General features: G+C 38.0%; 1 protein-coding gene across 2 annotated transcripts in view; it reads left to right on the top strand.

Moving 5' to 3' along the window:
- Window positions 1-18663, top strand: part of TAB3 (TGF-beta activated kinase 1 (MAP3K7) binding protein 3) — a 44604-nt gene that overhangs the window by 8241 nt on the left and 17700 nt on the right. For both annotated transcript variants that reach the window (XR_005601906.1, XM_039551888.1), the window contains exon 2: window positions 17694-17882. Coding sequence is in view for 1 of the 2 variants with exons in the window: in XM_039551888.1 (XP_039407822.1) it covers window positions 17781-17882 (102 nt within the window). In the remaining variant the exon portion in view is untranslated. The remainder of the gene's footprint in view (window positions 1-17693; window positions 17883-18663) is intronic.

Here is an 18663-nt window from a genome sequence, read left to right as displayed (position 1 = left end):
CTTAATTTTTATTAAACTATAGTAAATGTCAAGCAAGGAGAAAAACTTGATGTTTGGGATTATTTGTTCAGGACTAGTGATGATCCCATATTCTGTGCTACGATCATCTTAGTTGTTTGGATAGCTGATAGTATGTGCAGAGTGACAGAATGCTACTAGAAGACTATCCAGTAGACAAATACTCTGCCAAAAAATTGGATTTCTTTTTTAGATATTCAGAAAGTACTGTGATGATTTGAATAAAACAGTCTTAAAAAGCAGTTAAACAGCTGTATTGCATTTGTAGTAAGCAGTATTTAATTTAAGTTCCTTTAATGGTTAATGATTTTGTTAGCTGTGAAAAAAGACTGCTTAAACATTAAATGAGTTTACTAAGGTGTAAACCTCAAGGTTGAATTATAATAGGTTTTTATTATACATATATTCAAGTACATCAAATTTGTATTAGTTTCATGAAATGCTCAAAGATGAGTAACTTTTGAGTATATTACTGGGATTGTAAATCTGCAGAATAACTTTTCAGGAGGGATCTGGGAGGACTGCAAACTTGTCTTTAGATGTGTGTTTTAATTCTTACATGACACTGGATTAAACTGATATCAGTTCAATATATCTCAAAATACTAACGTTTTTCAATCACAGTATTAGTATTTTGTATTGTTTGCCCTGCTTTTTAGATTATTTTCTGTGTTCTGTGATTCGTATTTGCTAATCCCTGAAATTCATAACTAATCTGGTTTGATGGCTTTGTTTTTCCTGTGGTCAAGGCTAAGAACTTTTGCCAATTCTTACAAATAAAAAGGAAATGAAGATTCAGGAAGGAAGGTTTTCAGGAAGTTGAGAACCATCAATGCTTCTCCAAGGTTTAGATTTCTGGCTTGCTTGAATATAGATATCGGGATTTCACAGAGATGCTGATTGTTCTATCGTTTAACATGGAAAATAAGCCTTCTAGAAATGTTACGCGTTTTACTTCAGTGTCTAAATCACTGGGTAAAGTGTGACCAACCAAATACGTTGGTTGCAACCAGAACTGTTGATTGCATTGTTCCTTGCTACTATGAGGTTCCTGTGAGTAACAGGAAATCTGCTAAATGGAATCGAAGAGTTAAGACTTGGACTGTGACTTTGACTGCTTTCTTAATGGGAAAGTCTAATTTCTAGTAAGTTTTTCTGCCCTACCTGAAGGGAGAGTCTGTTCTGAGATCTTTGTGGTCAGATCCCATCCTGACACTTTGGTCTCACGTTTCTCTCTCTCTCTCCCTCCCTGGCTGCCTACTTCTGTCTCAAAGTTTTGTGTCTGTCTATAATGCAGGGTATTGCAGGGTTTTGAGGCAAGTCAGGTAGCTGATCCAGTTTGGGGGAGTATTTAGTGTTTGTAAATCAAAGTATAGCTTTAGTAATGTCCACGTCACCATTTGGTCTCTAGATTTGTGGTGGTGTGTTGGGAGGAGCAAGCATTCAAAGGAAAGGAGAAGCAAATTCTTTCTTTAGAATTACTGTGTTCTTACTGGTTTAAAGTGATTATGAAACAGATGAAACTTCCTTTGTGACAATTTCTCTTGTGGAAGCGCCCAGAGTGTGTGCTATCGCGGAGCATTTTATGATGATAAATCTAGACAAAGATTTCACGCCCCGCTCCCCCAACTTATTTCCTGGAGTTAAAGGGTTTTGTGCCTAATATTCACTTGTTTCAATTTTTTAATGTTTTTTCAGAGTTCAACAGCAATTTCAAAACCACCTGTCTTTTGCTGGGATTGTTGTTTCCTTGGTGTATTCAGTCATGACACTGTATGCTGGGCAAAAAAATGGGTGGATTTGGATGCTCAGTGTTACTTTTCCCTTGTAACTGTGTATTTCTGTGTCTCTGCATAGAAGGGAATTGGATTGCAGCCCTATGTTCCCAGTTTTAAAGTTTGTAAGAACCTTGGTATTTGAGTGTAATATGTTTGTAAATTTTGGTGTGGTTTTTTTTTTTTTCCTTCTGTTAATTATTTTGTACTTTATGTTTAAGAATTTATTTTCTTTTTTTTTTTTTCCTGGAAGTAACATTCGATAGTATCTTACTCAGCAGTTCTCGTAGTCCAGAATTCACTAAGTTGTCTTTCTACTGACTCCCAGACCAGTCTAGGATATGTTTATTATATAGTCTTCATTAGAGAGATATGGTCTTTTTTATGCTATTAATTTAAAAACTGATTTTAAAATGTAAAATACATTTAAAAATGTATTCAGTTTTATTTAGGTAAAAGCCAGTTTTATGAAAAATTTGCTAAATTAGGAAAATGTACTTTTGATTTCTAGTAATGAGATTTCCTTTAAATATTTGGTCCTTATTTGAAAAGAATAATTTGAATTTTAGAAGTCACTTTTTGTGATAAATAATGCAAGTTGGGAATTTTTAATAAAATTTAAGCATGCTTATTACGATTCTTTCATGATGTTATTGAAAGTTTACATAGTGAATAATAAGTAGAGTCAATATTACAGTGTTTGAACCTGTGGCTTAATTGTGTGCCTGTTTGGGGGGGTTTTTTTGTGTGTAGTTTCTATTTATTCTGGACTTGATTCAGTTGAATTGAGCGTGTATTACTACAGAAAGAATGTCTTTATTCTCACACATCCTTGGAAATGTGTTATTATAAAGGCAGTTTCTCATTAGGCTGTTTGGTCTATGGACTGTGTGCAGTTCATAAACTTCTCAAGTATGTAGAAAGTTGCTCTTCTCATCAGAGTACATGGTTGAGTGTGGAAATCTGACAAGTAAAGTAATAGAGAATATGTATTTGAGGAAGTATGTACAGAGTTGAATGTGAATTTTCTTCTGCAAATGTTTAAATTTGTGTGAAATTTACTTTTAATCCATTTGAAAATTAGACAAAATATATAATAAGATATTTGAATTAAGAGTAACTCCATAGGTTAAACTGTGTAGACAGTGATGGAGATTTAGTGGGCGTTGAGTATCCAAAGTCTTGTGTATTCCCTGACTGGAGCCCAGTAACCCTTCTTGGCAGAAGTTGGCTGAAACAGAGAATCTGTAAGGTTGGAGGAGATGGTGCTACAATGTAAATCTGGTAACTGGGGGTTCTTTTCATTGTGGTTCTCAGCTAAATATTGTTTTTAAAAAAAGATTCCATTGTTTTTCAGCCAAGAAAAACACCAAACTTTAAACAGTACTGAGTTTGGTTCACTATAATGGAAAACTGGTGGTGTGAAATAGTTGTGAAAATAAGCATCAATTATTTTTGTGTTGTCTGGGGTTTTTTAAAACATGAATTACCTTTGTTTTTTTAAAGCTGATGCTGAATCAAAAAACAGGCTTCTCAGAGGTATCTAATTACTTAATTTGCATATTTCTCCAGAAGTTGGAAGGAACACAGAATCTGCATATGATTTATAGTCAGACTTAACAGGTCTGTTATGGTATTGCTCAGCTTATCTGGCTATCCACGTACTGAATGTGTAGCATCGCTTTCCATCCTGTGGGGGAGGAATGACACAGAACAAAATAGAATCAGGCTTGTGCTTAAACAGCACTAAAAATGTCAAAGGTTTTCATCTCCTTCCTTCTCCTCCCTCTTCTTTAAAAGCGGCGAGAACCCAAAGCTTACACTTGAGTTTGGGTTGTGAAAATGCTTAGAGCTGAGTTTGCTTGCTGTTAGTTGTGAGAATTCTGAAGGAGTCATTGGGCTGTTTGGTGAAGCAGAGGGTGTGACTACTTGTGCTATGATTTTGGAATCAAGGCATCAGATTGCAATGTTATTTTAATACATTTTTGCTTTCAACTTGTTTGTTTGGTTTTTTCATTCAGAAATGTACAAATCTCTCACTTTCTGCTCTTTTGTCCAGGGCAGGCACTGTGTGTCACTTACTGGCCTCAGGGGAATACTCTGGTGACAATTGTGCTTGGCTGGCCAGGGGGAGACAGCAAGTTATTTTAAACTTTAGATTTTACTACTGTCTAACCTCCTGCTGTATATAAGAATGCATTGGCTTTGTGGAAAGATATGACCGTGATTTTTCTTCTTGTTTTTTCCCCTCTGCGTTTTTAGCAAACAATGCCCTTCTAAGACTCAAGGGAGTTATATGAAAAGACTGGTTTGAAAAGGTTGAAATTCTTAGTTACTAGAGGAAGAGCTGGGCATGCTCCACATTGTTGCATTCTACAAAACATATGGACACTGCCACTTCTCAACAGTAAAGAAATTGGGAGATTGGTTAAAGAACTAAACACCAAATCTCTTCCTTTGCTGTGGTATCTAAGCAAAGGAAACCACTGTGACAGATCAGGTGAAAGAAAGGTTTTTCCGTTCTTGTAGTGCATCTGAGACACTCATATTGTTGGGTGGGTGTCAGTTCCAATCTTCTGTTCTGGTGGAGGTGAAGAGCCCTGAGCACAGCACAAGTACCAGAGCAAGCTCAGTGTAGTGTAGAGAATGTTTCAACAGTTCTTTTGCTACTGCTTTACTGAGTTATCCACAAAACTCCATAGATCCTAAAAGAAGAGAGAGGTCTATTAAAGTAAAGGACATGGATTTTGGAGGCTGCACCTACCTTGAGCTGCTGGACAGCATCCTTTTGGTTTTGAGAAGAGAAATAGTCCAAACCTCTTTAAGAATAGAATGAGTTAGTAACTATTTTAGGTTGAAGCTGCCTTTGAGCTCTAGTGTTTTTTTCTTCTTCTTCTAAAGCAGGATTATGAGGATAGCTTCCTAAAAGGGAAATGAAATCAGTGCAGTTTATCCTACCAACTTCAATGGAGTACAGTAAGGCAGATCAGTGTGGAAATTATTTGGCTTTAGAGAGATGCTGGTTGCTTAAAGTGTTTAACGTGCATGTGTAACTTACATTTGGAAGGATATTTGTCATGTAGAATAAAAGTAAGTTATTGTAAAAAGCTGAAATTGTGAATAGGGACTTCTGGCTGAAATGCTTTGAGAAGTCAAGTATTGCTTATTCCTGAAAGTTTCAGAAAGTGTGCCTCATTCATTTTGTCTCATATGCAGATTTATACCTTTTTTTTCGGTATCTGTACCTGATAAAAGTGACATTTACTTGTAACTTCACCATCAGCCAGCCATGCAGTGTCAGCTTTGGAAAGACTGCCTAGTAGTCAAGGACCTCTTTCCCTCTACTTTGTATACTACAAGGCTGATTCTATAAAGCCACAGGGTTGTTTAACATGTTCTTGTTATAGCTTGCAGTCACAGCCTCTGTGGAAGAGGCATCCAGCTCCGTCCTCACAAAATTGGTCTTTTTATGCTTATCTGTATGTAAAAAGTTACACGTGTTCCAGCCAGGAATTGCGTTAATCTCATCACTTGGATTTGAAATTTTCTGGCCTGGTATCAGACCAACAAAAATAAACAAATGTTGTGATTGATGACCTGAATACTGCCAACCTGCCTTTGCAGGCAGTGTCATTGAGTTGAGTAACTCAGGTGTCCAGACTGCAAACACAGCTTTGATTAACCTACCAGAGCCGTGACTTACAGCCTTGGAGAGAGAGCTAAAGTGTGGTTTTTACGAGGAGTTTGTGCTGTTACGTAGCTATAGCTGACCTATGAGTGATTATAATTCATTAACCTTCCAATTTAATCCTAGAAGAAGAAGAAAATTAGAAATATGTTAGAAAAAGTCAGTTTAAAATTGTGTCCTCAGCCCAGAGTGCACTGAAGAGCATGAAAGTTGACAATATGAAGACTGCTGCATTATTAGAATAGAATATTCATTAGCTGTAAGTATTGTTTTTTCAAATGTACAAACTTTGAATACTACATTGAGTTGGCAACAGAAGAATTTACCAAGTAGCTGTTAGATTTTTAATTTGGGAAAAGCAATAAATACAAGAAATATAAATAATTAATAAAAATGTATTGACAAACATATATACATATACACAAACACACACTAAATATAAATCTAGTGAAAGGTGTCTCTGCCCATGGCATTGGGTTTGGATTTAGGTAATCTTTAAAATCCCTTCCAACCCAACCCATTCTGTGACTCTAAGCAGAAATTAATTCTGTTCATGAAAAGGTTTTGTGTAGGTGGCTGAAATTTTCCTGCTATTATCTGTAGTTTCTCAGGTGTTAAACCCAGAGCTCTCTGTAGGATACTCTATCCTCTAAAGAGGATACTCTAAAGCTTTCATCAGGTAAAGATTTTGGATATTCCTCAAGGCCTTTGAAGCTGTACAAGAATTTTGGCAGGAATGCATCAGTGCATTTTAGGATGAACAACTGTATTCATATTCTAGTTTTTCCATTATCTCTTTTGGCTTATCCTGTTTCTGTCCCAAGATTATGGAACAAGTGAAGCTGAAATATCAAGACTTCGTTATAGAGATTTGCTGTTCAAGCAATTCCATAGACAGGACAGCTACAGCTTTATCTGAATGTTGATTCCTTAAATGTTACCTTACATACCAGTGTTTCTTGCTGCAACAGTTGTAACTTACGGAAAGAAGGGAAACTCACAGCTTTCCTTTCACCAGACCTTTTTTTTTGTATCCTGTTAGTATTTTTTAATAGAGAATGCTGAAGTCACTGTAGAATGAAAACGTTTAAAAATGACTGCATTGTGTAGTATCTAAGGTGCATCTCCCCAGAAAGTCAGTCTGGGGCTAAGCTGTAATAAAATAATATTAATAGAGGATGATTGTAGTCTTAAAAGAAAACAAATCGTGTTGCTGAAACAAAAACCTAATTCTAAGGCTTTCTTCCCTCTCTGCCCCCAAAAGCAAAAGCAAAGAAAAAAAGTAAAAATAATAATGTAGGGCTTATATGACATCTGTATATATATAGATAGATATAGCTACATACACATACATGTCTGTATGTATTTATGTTGTTGGCAGATAATTTTTTATTTTAAGGTGTCTCCTGCTTTGTCCAAGGATATTGGGCACAGCAGTTCCTTGACTGTAGGACATGGTCAAGCATCTATACATGTACAGGTGTGATCATGGATAAACTCAATGTGTCAATGTTGTATTGGAATAAACATAAATAAATAACATTAATATAATGTGGTATGTAACCTCTTGATGTGACTGTCTTGCAACACTCCCGTAGGCAGGTATTCATGCAAAGGCTTGTCAGAAGATACCACAGAATCAGCAAGGTCTGTGTTACATTTCCTTATGTTAACAAATTCTTCTGGAATGATAGAAAAGACAGGCATGCTGCTTAACTTGTTCATTGTATATTATAGCAATTGTTCACGTCAAAGAAATTTACAGTCAGGCCACCAAAGCTTAATTCAAAACTTTGAAAATGGAAGTTGATGTTTTCTGCTGTAGTATGGTTCGTATTTTTCTGTACTGTTGTTCTGTATTGACTCCTGTCTGTTCCTTGTTTTTTTTCTCTATCAGCTTTCTCCCTTTTTCTGTCTTACTTTTTGTTCCTGTTTATATGTTCTTGTCTGCTTCCCTCCTCAGTTTCAGGTGCGGAGAGTCACATCCTCCATCAATTTTTGTTTGCTGGGGATCCTGAAAGATGGTTCTGTCGTCCCCTCACTCCTCTTCTTTCTAATCTAGGGTTTTTCTTTTTAGTTTCAGATGCCTAAGGTGAGGAGCGGCTGGTGTCATCAGGCCAGAGTGTTGAATGTTGTGCTTCCCAGTATAATTTTCTCCTTTCTCAACTGGTCATATTGGGTGTAGAAATGTAGGGAATAAAGTGTGCGGGCAGTCTGCAATTGATGTTGCTTTTTGCAGAGTTGTCACTTATATGGGCTGCTAATAAACTTACACAGGTCACTTAACTTGAAACTAGTGCTAATTACAGTCTCTTCTGTCTCTGCAGGAAAAGGAATACTTCTGCTTTATGGGTGTAAATACACTTTGTGATCATTTTCTCAATAATGCAGAAAAATGTGAATGTTTAAGACAAGGTGTGTTACAGAAATTGTCTGCATCCTGTAAAGCTTTTCCATATATGCAGTTACCAACAAAATAGAAAGCTTTGATTCAGTGTATTGAATATAGAGTATTTTCAAGGTTTGTCATAGAAAAACTCATCAGAGAAACTGTACTAGTCTGTTTATTTTAAACTGTTGTTTGCAACACTACTATGGCAAGCCATCACAAAAGTCTTACGGCTATTTCAGAAGCAGGAAACCTGGTATTTAAGCAGTTGATGTAGAACTTTTTTCCTCTTCTCTCTGCCCTGATAATTGCTTAATTCTAATATGTCAAGTTTTAATTCAAATAGATGAAATTTTCTTTGGTAGCATAAACAATTGGGTTTTATTTTTTAAATTTTATGTTACTATAACTCATCCTATTGCTGATTTACTGCATGATTGACTAAAATAAGTGAATTTCAATTTTGTAGTTACTGCACAGCTTCAGCTCACTCTGAGAGGATGGCCAAGCTTTTTTTTGTAAAATTGTTTGCTGAGCCACCCAAGTAAAAAACTGGTGAAAAATTCAAATAGTGTAGCCCTGAATGTGTGAAGTGCAGTAGTGTGCCTTTTATAGAAGTATCTGCAGGCTCAGACAACTAACGTGATTGTGTTGCTTTTACTCTGCAAATGGAGCCTCTTTCAGATTTATTGATAGCAATTAGTTTGTTTAGAGCAGACATTTTTAACAGGAAGAAGCCCAAGCCAAAATGAAAAGGTAAAGAAAAGTGAGGGACACATGTAGGCTAATTTTGTGATTAGCCATTGGAATGTGTAACAGCTGATGTATGAGCATAAGTAACGCCGAAACTTTACAAGTTCAGTGTGAGTAATCCAAATTTGGTGGGTTGGTTGTTTGGTTTTTTTTAAATTATGACTTTTGTCTTGAGTCTTTTTGCAAACTTCTGGCTTTAGTGAATTCTTACTGATCTGAACTCCTGCAAAAGTATGTGCAGTGTTCCATTTTGTAGAAGAGTCTTGTGGAGAGACTCGTGTTTTTCCTGTTGTAAATATATCTTAGGAACAAAGCCTGTTCCGAATGTTTTACAGGTGAATTCAGTGCCTAGCAATGAGTTTGTCATGTAGGAGTAGGAGTGAATGCTGAGAGTCACCTTTTGTAGGAGCTATTAAACATCTCAAGCTGGAACAGCATTAAATTCCTGTTGAGCTGGTGAAGATTCAGACTGGTGCCCTGCAGATAACTCACTGTCCATAGTGATGTTTGGAGATACCGCTTCTTTGAGAAGTGTTAATCTCACAAGGAAGCTCACTTTCTCAAACAGATTGTGTATGAAACAAGAGTCCAGTATTTTTGCACTTTGTTAGCTCAGTTTCTCTCTTGTATAAACCTCAGCTTCAGTAATTGCTAAACTTGGAAATATGAATAGCAGACTGTATGTAAAGGTGAAGAAAAAGCTGAAGTTTATGATCCATGAATTTGCAGTAGACCTCCAGTGCTTTATACTATATACTCAGTGTCACATTTTCTGGTACCCTTTCTGGCTCATTTTGATTTCAAAAATAGGATATCACTACCAAAATCTTTTTGCATCATAAAACTGCTCTTAGCAGAGCCAACACAGAAGTTGATGAATTAGGAAATCTGACAGTATACTGTTCCCTGCAGGAATTTTCCCAGCCACAGGCTTATTTCACGAATGTTCAGTCAGAAATCATAGATCATATGTCCTAAGAAAGTTCATTGTTCTCATAGCTTTGGATACAACTGTGATACTTGTGGTAACCTCAAGATTATCTGTGAGCTGTGCAAACTCACTTGGCGTTTGCAACTTCTGGTTGTGCCTGGTGTTCTGCAGAGCCCTTCTGGAAGCTGGTACTCGTGGCATAGTAGCATCATTCCTGAACTATCCCCTTGCCTTGGAAGCTTTCTCTTTTGTAACTTCTCTCTGTAGTGAGAGCTGCTTCTATGTGCTCATTGGAGTGAGAGAACCATCAATTCCTTTGAAGTATTTACTGCTACCCTCTCAGTGTATGAGAGACTTAGAGGAAAGATTAAGGGAGACTTACCAGGGTCTGTCATGACAGGATGAGGGGCAATGGTTTTAAACTGAAAGACAGTAGTTTTAGATTGGACATAAGGAAGAAATTTCTGATGATGTGGGTGGGGAGGCACTGGAACAGTCTGCTCAGACAAGTGATGCCCCATCGTTAGCAGTGTCAGGCTGGACGGGGCTTTGAGCAACCTGGTCTAGCACCTCCTCAGCAGGGCTTTGGAAATGGAGTGATCTTTGAAGGTCCTGTCCGACCCAGACCATGCTGTGACTTACTTGGTAGAAGAATTACTGGCCAAGAACCTCTTAGCTACTTGCTAAAATGGGTATCATTGTTCCAGTTAAGTGGTTTTCTCATTATCATTCAGTTTTTACTATTTCCTGGTGTCATGTAGGTAATAAGAGTAAATTCTTCTTTGTGGAGATTTGACTTGTATATGGGGTAGAGATGAGTTCCACCCCTTTTGCTTCCAAAGCAATGGAATAAATAATGTCTCTATATAAATGTTTCATTTGAAAAGACAAGTTTTGGGTCCCTCATTCCAAGGACATTGAGGTGCTGGAGCATGTCCAGAGAAGGGCAGTGGAGGTGATGAAGGGAACACAAGTCTCCTGAGGAGCAGCTGTGGGAGCCAGGTTTAGCCTGGAAAAAAGGAGGCCTCAGGGGTGACCTTATCGCTCACTTCACCTGCCTCAGAGGAGGTTCTAGCCATGTGGGGATCTGTCCCTTCTTCCCGATAACTAGAGGTAGAACTAAGGGAAATGAACCTCAGGGGAGGTTCAGGTTGGATGTTAGGAAAAATGTCTTCACTGAAAGAGTGGTTAAACATTGGAACAGGCTGCCCAGGGAAGGGTGGAGTCACCATCCCTGGAAGTGTTCAGAAAAGGAGTAGACATGGCACTCCGTGATATGGTTTAGTGGGCAGGGTGGTATTCAGTCAGAGGTTAGACTTGATCCTGGAGGTCTTTTCCAACCTTAATGATTTTGTGATGTAGATGGAAGAGAGAAAACAGTAAAGGAGTAACACCAAACACTAGTTCATTTAGATGTTGATGGCCCATAAGGATGGCAGTGTAATTAAAGGGAGGAAAGCAAAGCAAATACTAAAGCACACAAAATACGTGCCTAAGAGGGAATAGTGGTTATTTCTAAATTTTTGTAACAACCTGTGTAATTAACATGCGCACAGGTTACAGGTGAAACCTTGTTATGCTTGAGTCATGTTTCTAGGCAGTGTCACTGTTCTGCTGAAAATGGGTTTCCCCTGTCCAGGTTTCCATTACCTTGGAGTTATATATTGGTTTTTTGTGGTAAAGACACACCACACTGTATCACAATAGTCCTCATTTATAGAATCTGTGGAAAGAGTTTCAAACATGGATAAAAGTGATCACTGCTTAAGTTTAAGCTACTGGGAAAAAAAACCAAACAAGTGAAGGAATGATTTTTGTTGCTCTACACTCCTTTTTCATCCGAGACAATAATATTCTAATCATGCTGACTTTAATGATTTACTTTCCATTTCAGTACTCTGAGCTGTTCTAGGCCATCACATGACACATCTTGGGTAACTGTTGTGTGGATAAATGGACAGGGATATGGAATTGTCAGGAGAGCTTGTATAACTTTACCGTAAGAGATCGGTTGGTCAACAGTGATAGCTTGTCAGCTTTATTTTTAGTTTCATTCTGCTGTATACCTCTTCATTGTGCTTCACATCACCTTCCTACCATCTAGGGGATTGTGAATCTGTTGGTCTTTTACACAAGTGAATGACTCTTCATCAGAAGACAGCTTGCCAAACCATGAAGCTGTGGTTTTACTGACATAGCCAGTCGTTCAGAGCAGTGGCAGCAGAATGCTGAGCTCAGCTTTAAACGTTGACTGCTTTTATTTTACTTTGTTGAATTTTGTAACTCAGTATGAACTGACAAAATGTCTTTAAGTTTTGGTGTGTCTTTCCTACTATGTGAAGCAATACCGTCCCAAAGCTTTGGGATGTATCACCCTGTAAATAAAGAAAACTTCTCTAACAAATGGGCATTCTGATTTCTGAGGTGGGAAAGTTGTGCTTAGCTATATAGAATCCTAAAAATTATTTTAGCTGGACTGTTGCAGGGAAAAATAACTCTTGGTTTTTGTCATAGATCATGTTTATACAGTGAGTGTGTGACTGAAGATGGTTGTGAAGAAAAATTGCTCTTGGCACTGTGACAACACTTTAGTTTCTCATATTTCTGAGATTTTGAGATCTTCCAGCTAGCAAGTCTTTATGAAGGTGTCACATTACCATAAAATCATTTGCCTGCCTTTGCTGCAAGAGCAATCCAAGATTTTAGCTGGATGGATATGAGTGTTCTGGCATTTTGCAGGATGAGTTAATTTTGTTTGAATGGTTAAATAAATGTAAACTTAGTGTACAAATCTGTTCTCTTTCTTTTTAGTATTGGAATTAGTAGATTGTGATGATTTTAAGCAATTACAGCCAGTGTAATTTTCTACTGCAGGCAGGCACCTTTGAATTTAAGGTAACAGTGGTTCTAGAGGCTGCTTAAGGATTAGAGGTGGGATTACATGATTGCATCTGCAGCCAGGTCATATGCTGGGCACGTTTACAAGGCTATAATTGATGCCTATTAAATAATAGGTATGTGTGGGATGGGATGTTAAAAACCATGTTTTTTCATAGCTAATCCTTTGTGTGAAGCAACTTGGTTTGAATTTTTATCTTCAAATGACATGGTTCTATACAAGCTTATTTACAAAAGTGTTGCTCTTCAACAGCTTTTCTTCTGTGTGTTTGCAGTCATTGTAGGAAGTACCACAATAATTACACACCTTAACATCTACTTGAGTGTTGAAATATAGAAGTGGAATTGGGATTGATGATGCAGTAATGGCTGAAATCATATTTATTTGTTAAAACCACAGTATTAGCTAAAACCCCAAAGATACTACTACTCAGTCTAATAAAGTGCTTTCTAAATGTGTTGGCTGAGCTAATTAGTCTCTTGTCTTCTCGTGTGTTGCTGTTGGCAAGCAGTATATGGACAGTATCCTGGCCTTTGGAAACATTTAACCAATGCGTCAGCAGAGATGTAGGGGGGGGTAATCATTCCGGTGATAAAGAGCTGCTGCCTGTAATCAGTTGGTCTGTCATAGTTTTCAGGAAGAGTTTTGGTAGAGGATAGTGTTAGTGTTGCATGGACAGTAAGCAAGTGACGTGGAGTTTGAAGTGCAATTTCAGTTCTGACCTGGTATCTGGTGGTACCTTTGGAGCTCAGCTGACAGGCAGCTTTCTTGCAGTGCTACAGCATGGTCTCTGTCTAACTCCAATATTGACAGGACTTGGTTAAATCCCATCCTGGTTTAGTGCTGTTTGTACAAGAACAGCTTTGGCTTTTGTTCCAAGTCTGCTTCAGGTGAAGGTGTCTTTTTGTTACGGCTTTAATAAATCAGATGACTGACGTTTGCAGAAAAGAGGGGGGTGGTGTTCTTAGTTCTATATCCCTTTCCTCTTTTTATCTTCCCATCTTCCTGTACACAGCGGTGTGATGTTCAGGGGGTATGCATTGTGCAGGAAAAGCTTGTTAAACTAGTAAGAAGTGTTTGATTTGGTTTTTAAATTGTTTTAACAGGTTGAGCTAGTACGGTTGAGTTGACTGGAGGTGAGAAGAAAGGTGGAGAAAGTTGTTCAGTTGTATGTGTGTTGTAACTACCAAGGAGGCCATGAGAGTGGTGAAGGGTGAGGAGGAGCAGCTGAGGGCACTTGGCTTGCTTAGCCTGGAGGAGACTGAGGGAAGACCACACTGCAGTTACAACTTCCTCATGAAGGGAAAAGGAGGGGCAGGCACTGATCTCTGCTCTGTGGTGACAGTGACAGAACCCAAGGGAATGGCCTGAAGCTGTGTCAGGGGAGGTTTAGGTTGGGTATTAGAAAAAGGTTCTTCACCCTGAGAACAGCTGGGCACTGGAACAGGCTCCCCAAGACAGTGGTCATAGCACCAAGCCTGACAGAGTTCAAGAAGAGTTTGGACAATGCTCTCAGGCACATGATGTGATTTTTGGGGCTGTCCTATGCAGGGCAAGGAGCTGGACTTTGATATTCCTTGTGGACTCCAGTATATTTATGATTATGTAAGCTGATTTTTTATTATTGTGTTCTGCCTCTTGATTTTTTCCTCTTACCCTTCAATGCCCAATTATTGTTATAAACTCTTAACAATTAACTTTAAAAACAATAAACTTTAAATTGTTAAGGCCTAAGAAACTGACTTCCAGGTAGCCTGTTTTCTGGAAATTCACTCAGGAATCACTTAATTGTTCCATACATTGTAATTGTATAAGTGCACATCAGTACATAATTTTTACATTTTCCAATAGTATTTATTGACATAATTTAGTTTTCAGTTGGATCTTATTCCTGATGATTTAGGTGTCTTCATTTTAATTGATTTAGTGCTTCAAAAATGACAGTAGTAGAATAGATTTTGTTCTCTACATATTTGAACAGATCTGTGCGGAGGATCAAGACTATAGTAGTTCTGCTTTTTTATTTATTTCAGAAAAGAGGCATCCGTTGGTTGATAGAACTGTTGGTTGTTTTCTTAACTTGTAATATACACAAATGGCTTAAGGAAAAGATTAAATGTAAATATACTGTTTTCACGTACATATCATTTGGGCATGTAAAAGGTGTGAAAAAACAGATTATTGTATTTGTTTAGGACTTGAGTCATGGTTTGCATAATCCATGAGATTCTCTGAGTGTCTCCTGAGGTTGGCTCTGTGTGTTAACACAGTGGGACCAATTCTGTGACAATATGCTGTGGTTTTGCCATTAGAACTGCTGTGTATGTAGCACTGTTAATTTATTCCATCTTCATGAGATACTTTTCATCTAGAGTTTGGGTACCCTCAAATCATTTCTGAAAGCTACAGATGAAGCCTCTTGTTTTCATTTTGACTTTGGGTTGGTGTTTGATGCACTGAACTTTCAGAAATTACAAGGCTAGTCATGTAATGCACCTCAGTATGTCCCTTAGCCTGTGAATGCTGTGGAAGAAAGTCTTTGAAGGATTGCTTTCCTAGCCTGTTGTGGCTCAGCAGGAGTTCTTGTCTAAGCATCTTAGCTGTGTAGCCTTTGCTGTAAGCCCTTGGCTCTCTGAATAACTTGCTTCTCTGCCTGCCGTGTGCTGTGGGAGCAACATGGGAAGTGGGTATTGTATTCCAGCCAGTTCATGCCTGCTTAGAGTGGAAAATGTGCAGTTGTAGACAGGTCAAGCAGAATAAGCTGAACAAAATGCTGGACAATAGGTAGGACAAAAGGCTGGGCTTGTACATAATGACAATAGTGAATTCTGTGGTATTGGCTGGGGGGGGGAAAAAACCCAACAAATTTCCACAGTAGCTTAGCCATGTAATCCAAGGATTTCAGAATGATTGTGTGTTAGTTCATGCTTCTCAACAGTTATTTTGTGTTTCTCATAGACTTTTTAAGGCTATCTGTGTAACTGTTAAGGCTGAAAGCTTCAACTCCTCAAAACGAAAACTGAAATTTGTTACCCATTGTGTTTAGAAGTCTGATAAAATTCATAGTTGGCCAGTAACTGCCAGTTACTTTGTGTTATACCTCTACTCACCACACATACTTGGGAAATGTTAGAAAACAAACAAAAAAATTAACTTCTGTTGTTTTAAAACTGTAGTAGAAAAACACTGAATGTACTGATGATGGATCTTCAGTCCACATGTTACGTTTACACAGTCACCCGTGTTACATTTAAATTTTTATTTGAAGAGAGAAGTGATGCAAAGGCTCTTGTCCGTGTAAATGAAATTCTTATCATTATTAACTTCTGTTTCAGATGCTGTAATTTGTTATTCAACAGAGGTTTTAACTACAATTTATTCTGGTAGGGTACTCTTTCATTACTGCATTTCAGCCTTTGCATCTGGGGATAAGGAGAGTTGTCTAGAAACACATAGAGCTTGATTGCTGTCAGGTTTTCTTTGAGTATTCTTGTGATGCTCTGCCTTTCAGAGTATGATGTTTGTTTGTCATTTACAAAAAAGTAAGTTTCATGAAAGATCCCCTACTGTTAGTGTAGATAGGAATTTTCTGGTAGAAGCTGGTGGAAGCTCCATTTCCTTTTAGAATAAAGCATTACTGCAGTGGACAGAAATGAATTGTGATATACAGTGTAAGTTTATTGCGGTACTTCTTAAGTCACAGCGAGATAATTCACATATTTCACTGTTCTTTAAACTTGTCTCATTTATCTTGAAAAACTGTGTGATGTGGCAGGTGTCATAGTGGATACTGGAGATGGGACAGAGAGGGACCCTTTCTGTGAGGACACGTGGTGTTCAGTGAATGCTGATGGCAGCTGAGAGCTGTCCACATACACAGCCAGCAGATCGTGGACTGGACTTGCTTGTCTCCTGCTTTTTTACTCCTAAAACTTTTACCAAGTTTTTTTTTTTTTTTTTTTACCCTAAACCTGACACTTTCCTTTCTTTGAAGATATATATTCTGTTTTCTTGCTTATGAAAACAAGGAGACTTTCAGAGGAAAGATGTAGGAAACTGTTGGAATACTGCCTAGAGGTATGTGTGCGTTTGCTGGTCTGTTGTGCTGCTGGAGACTGCCGCTGGAGGTTGAGCTAATAAATGAAAGGCTGACTGGAACACCTGTGCCACGTGCCACCTGCAGATGCACTGAGGTTGAGATAAGCACGATTTAAACTTGGGTCTTTGGGTAGCTAATACATTATTAAACACCAGCTCTGCTGGTATCTGATTTTCGTTTCCTTTTTGAACAAAGCAGTGCATTCTCTGCAGTTAAGAATTCCACTGAGCAGTATTGTTGGAAAGGCTTTTGAAGTTTAGCAGTGATAGATGTGTAACAGGAGAGCTGTGTCATGCACCACCTCATGCAAAGTTTTTGTGAATCTTTGCCTAGACATCAGCTGCCTTTTGGTTACTGCTGTGATCTTGAGCCACAAGCGAAAAAAGCATTTGTTGACTGAGACTATATTTACCTTCCAGTAGCCCTTGGATACTGAAGTTCAGATAGAATCTTTTTGTTGTTGGATACAAGAATTTTGAAATGGAAAGTGTAGGGGGTTTTGTTTGGTTTTTGTCACTCATCATGTTAGTATGAATGTAATAGTTACTTTACAAAAATTTTACGTAGGTGATTATCTAATCCTGAAAAGGACTCTTTAAATTCTGTTTAATTCTTGTTCAGTTTCACAAAAAATGCTTCAGGCTGCTTGGATTTGTAGTGATGTAAAGACAAAAGAGTTTGAGCTCTATTAATAGATGAGTATTTTTGGATAATTATGCTACTTAGTTTTCCAGACTGTTATTTCTAGTGTGTTGTAAATTAGACATCTATATTTTGTGATAGCTTCAACCTTTTCTGCAAACTGTTCAGAATTTCACTGGGAGTAAATATATAACAGTTCCATTTTACTCAGGTCAGACTAATTAAAGTTATGCCTACATGGTGGCACAGTGGGACTGAGTAAAGACCTGAACTAGCACATTCTAGTGCTATATAGACATACCTGTGATATGTTAAGTGTTTCAATGTCACTATTTGAGACATTATTCTCACCCTTGTGTTTAAGCTATTGTCTCTCTTGATAGCTAAAATGCATTAGATCTTGAATGCTAAAATGCATTATGGTAGTTTTTCTACACAAGCAGTTTAGGAAGGATGAAAAGGTGTGATGGCTTAAAAGATTGTGTTTTCTTTCTTACAGAAAATGCCAGAAGCCTCAGAAGACCACAATCATTGGAAGGTCTGTTGACTTCCGTTTTCTGGTAATCTGGAACATCATCCATCTGGCATGGCGCAGGGCAGCCAACAGCTTGATGTGCAGGTACTCCATGATCTCCGGCAGCGTTTCCCTGAGATACCTGAAGGGGTGGTATCTCAGTGCATGCTTCAGGTATGGTAAAGAGTCTGTGAATTTTATTTTGGTATGAAATGTGTGTTTACTATGAGTATCCTTTTTAGTAGTATGCTTGGAGCATTTATTTTCTTTCTCCTGGTTATATTTTAAAAGGTTGGAGGACTCCACTACTTGCATTTCTGTCTTGTCTTTTAGGTGTAAAAATTTTGTCATTCTTCACTTAGGTTTGTGGGGTTTTTTTGCATTGATGTTTTTTCGTTGTCTGTGTGACCTGTGACTGTATGCATTTGGGGAATAAAGAAAGTGGCTAATGGGATGTTAATTGGTGATGGCCACATAAATAACATACATATACTGGAGGAGGTTTTAATAAACAGTCACTCATCCTTCCAAGATAAGGAGCTGGACTTAGCTAGGAATCTGATAGTTTTCCCTCTTCATGGTGTCTTTTTCCCATGGCTCTCCAGAGGTTTAGTTTCACTTCTCTCTTTTTAGGTCAAGTGGTGGTTCTTCTCCCTGCACTCCTTTTCCTTTCCATTTCATCCTTCCACCTTCATCTAAAATCAGAAATTGGAAGTGATAATAAATTACCGCATGTAATAAGTAGTGGTCATCTGGGAATATCTTCAGTGTAATGGGAAGATTCAGGAATGGAATAGAAACATGCAAGATCTGGTTTGGCTTTGGTGGCCATGGCTGAAGTTGGAAAGCTGTATTTGCATCCTGCCTGTCCCTGGTAGATGAGTAGGTTTACTTAGAACAGGGGTTGTAATTTTTGCATTTTGTCTTCTAAACCATACAAATAAAAATTAATTGC

This window comes from Corvus cornix, chromosome 1 (genome assembly GCF_000738735.6).
Source record: "Corvus cornix cornix isolate S_Up_H32 chromosome 1, ASM73873v5, whole genome shotgun sequence".
Taxonomy (NCBI): domain Eukaryota; kingdom Metazoa; phylum Chordata; class Aves; order Passeriformes; family Corvidae; genus Corvus; species Corvus cornix.
The sequence above is the reverse complement of the archived record's forward strand: the minus strand, read 5'-3'. Positions and strand labels throughout refer to the sequence as shown.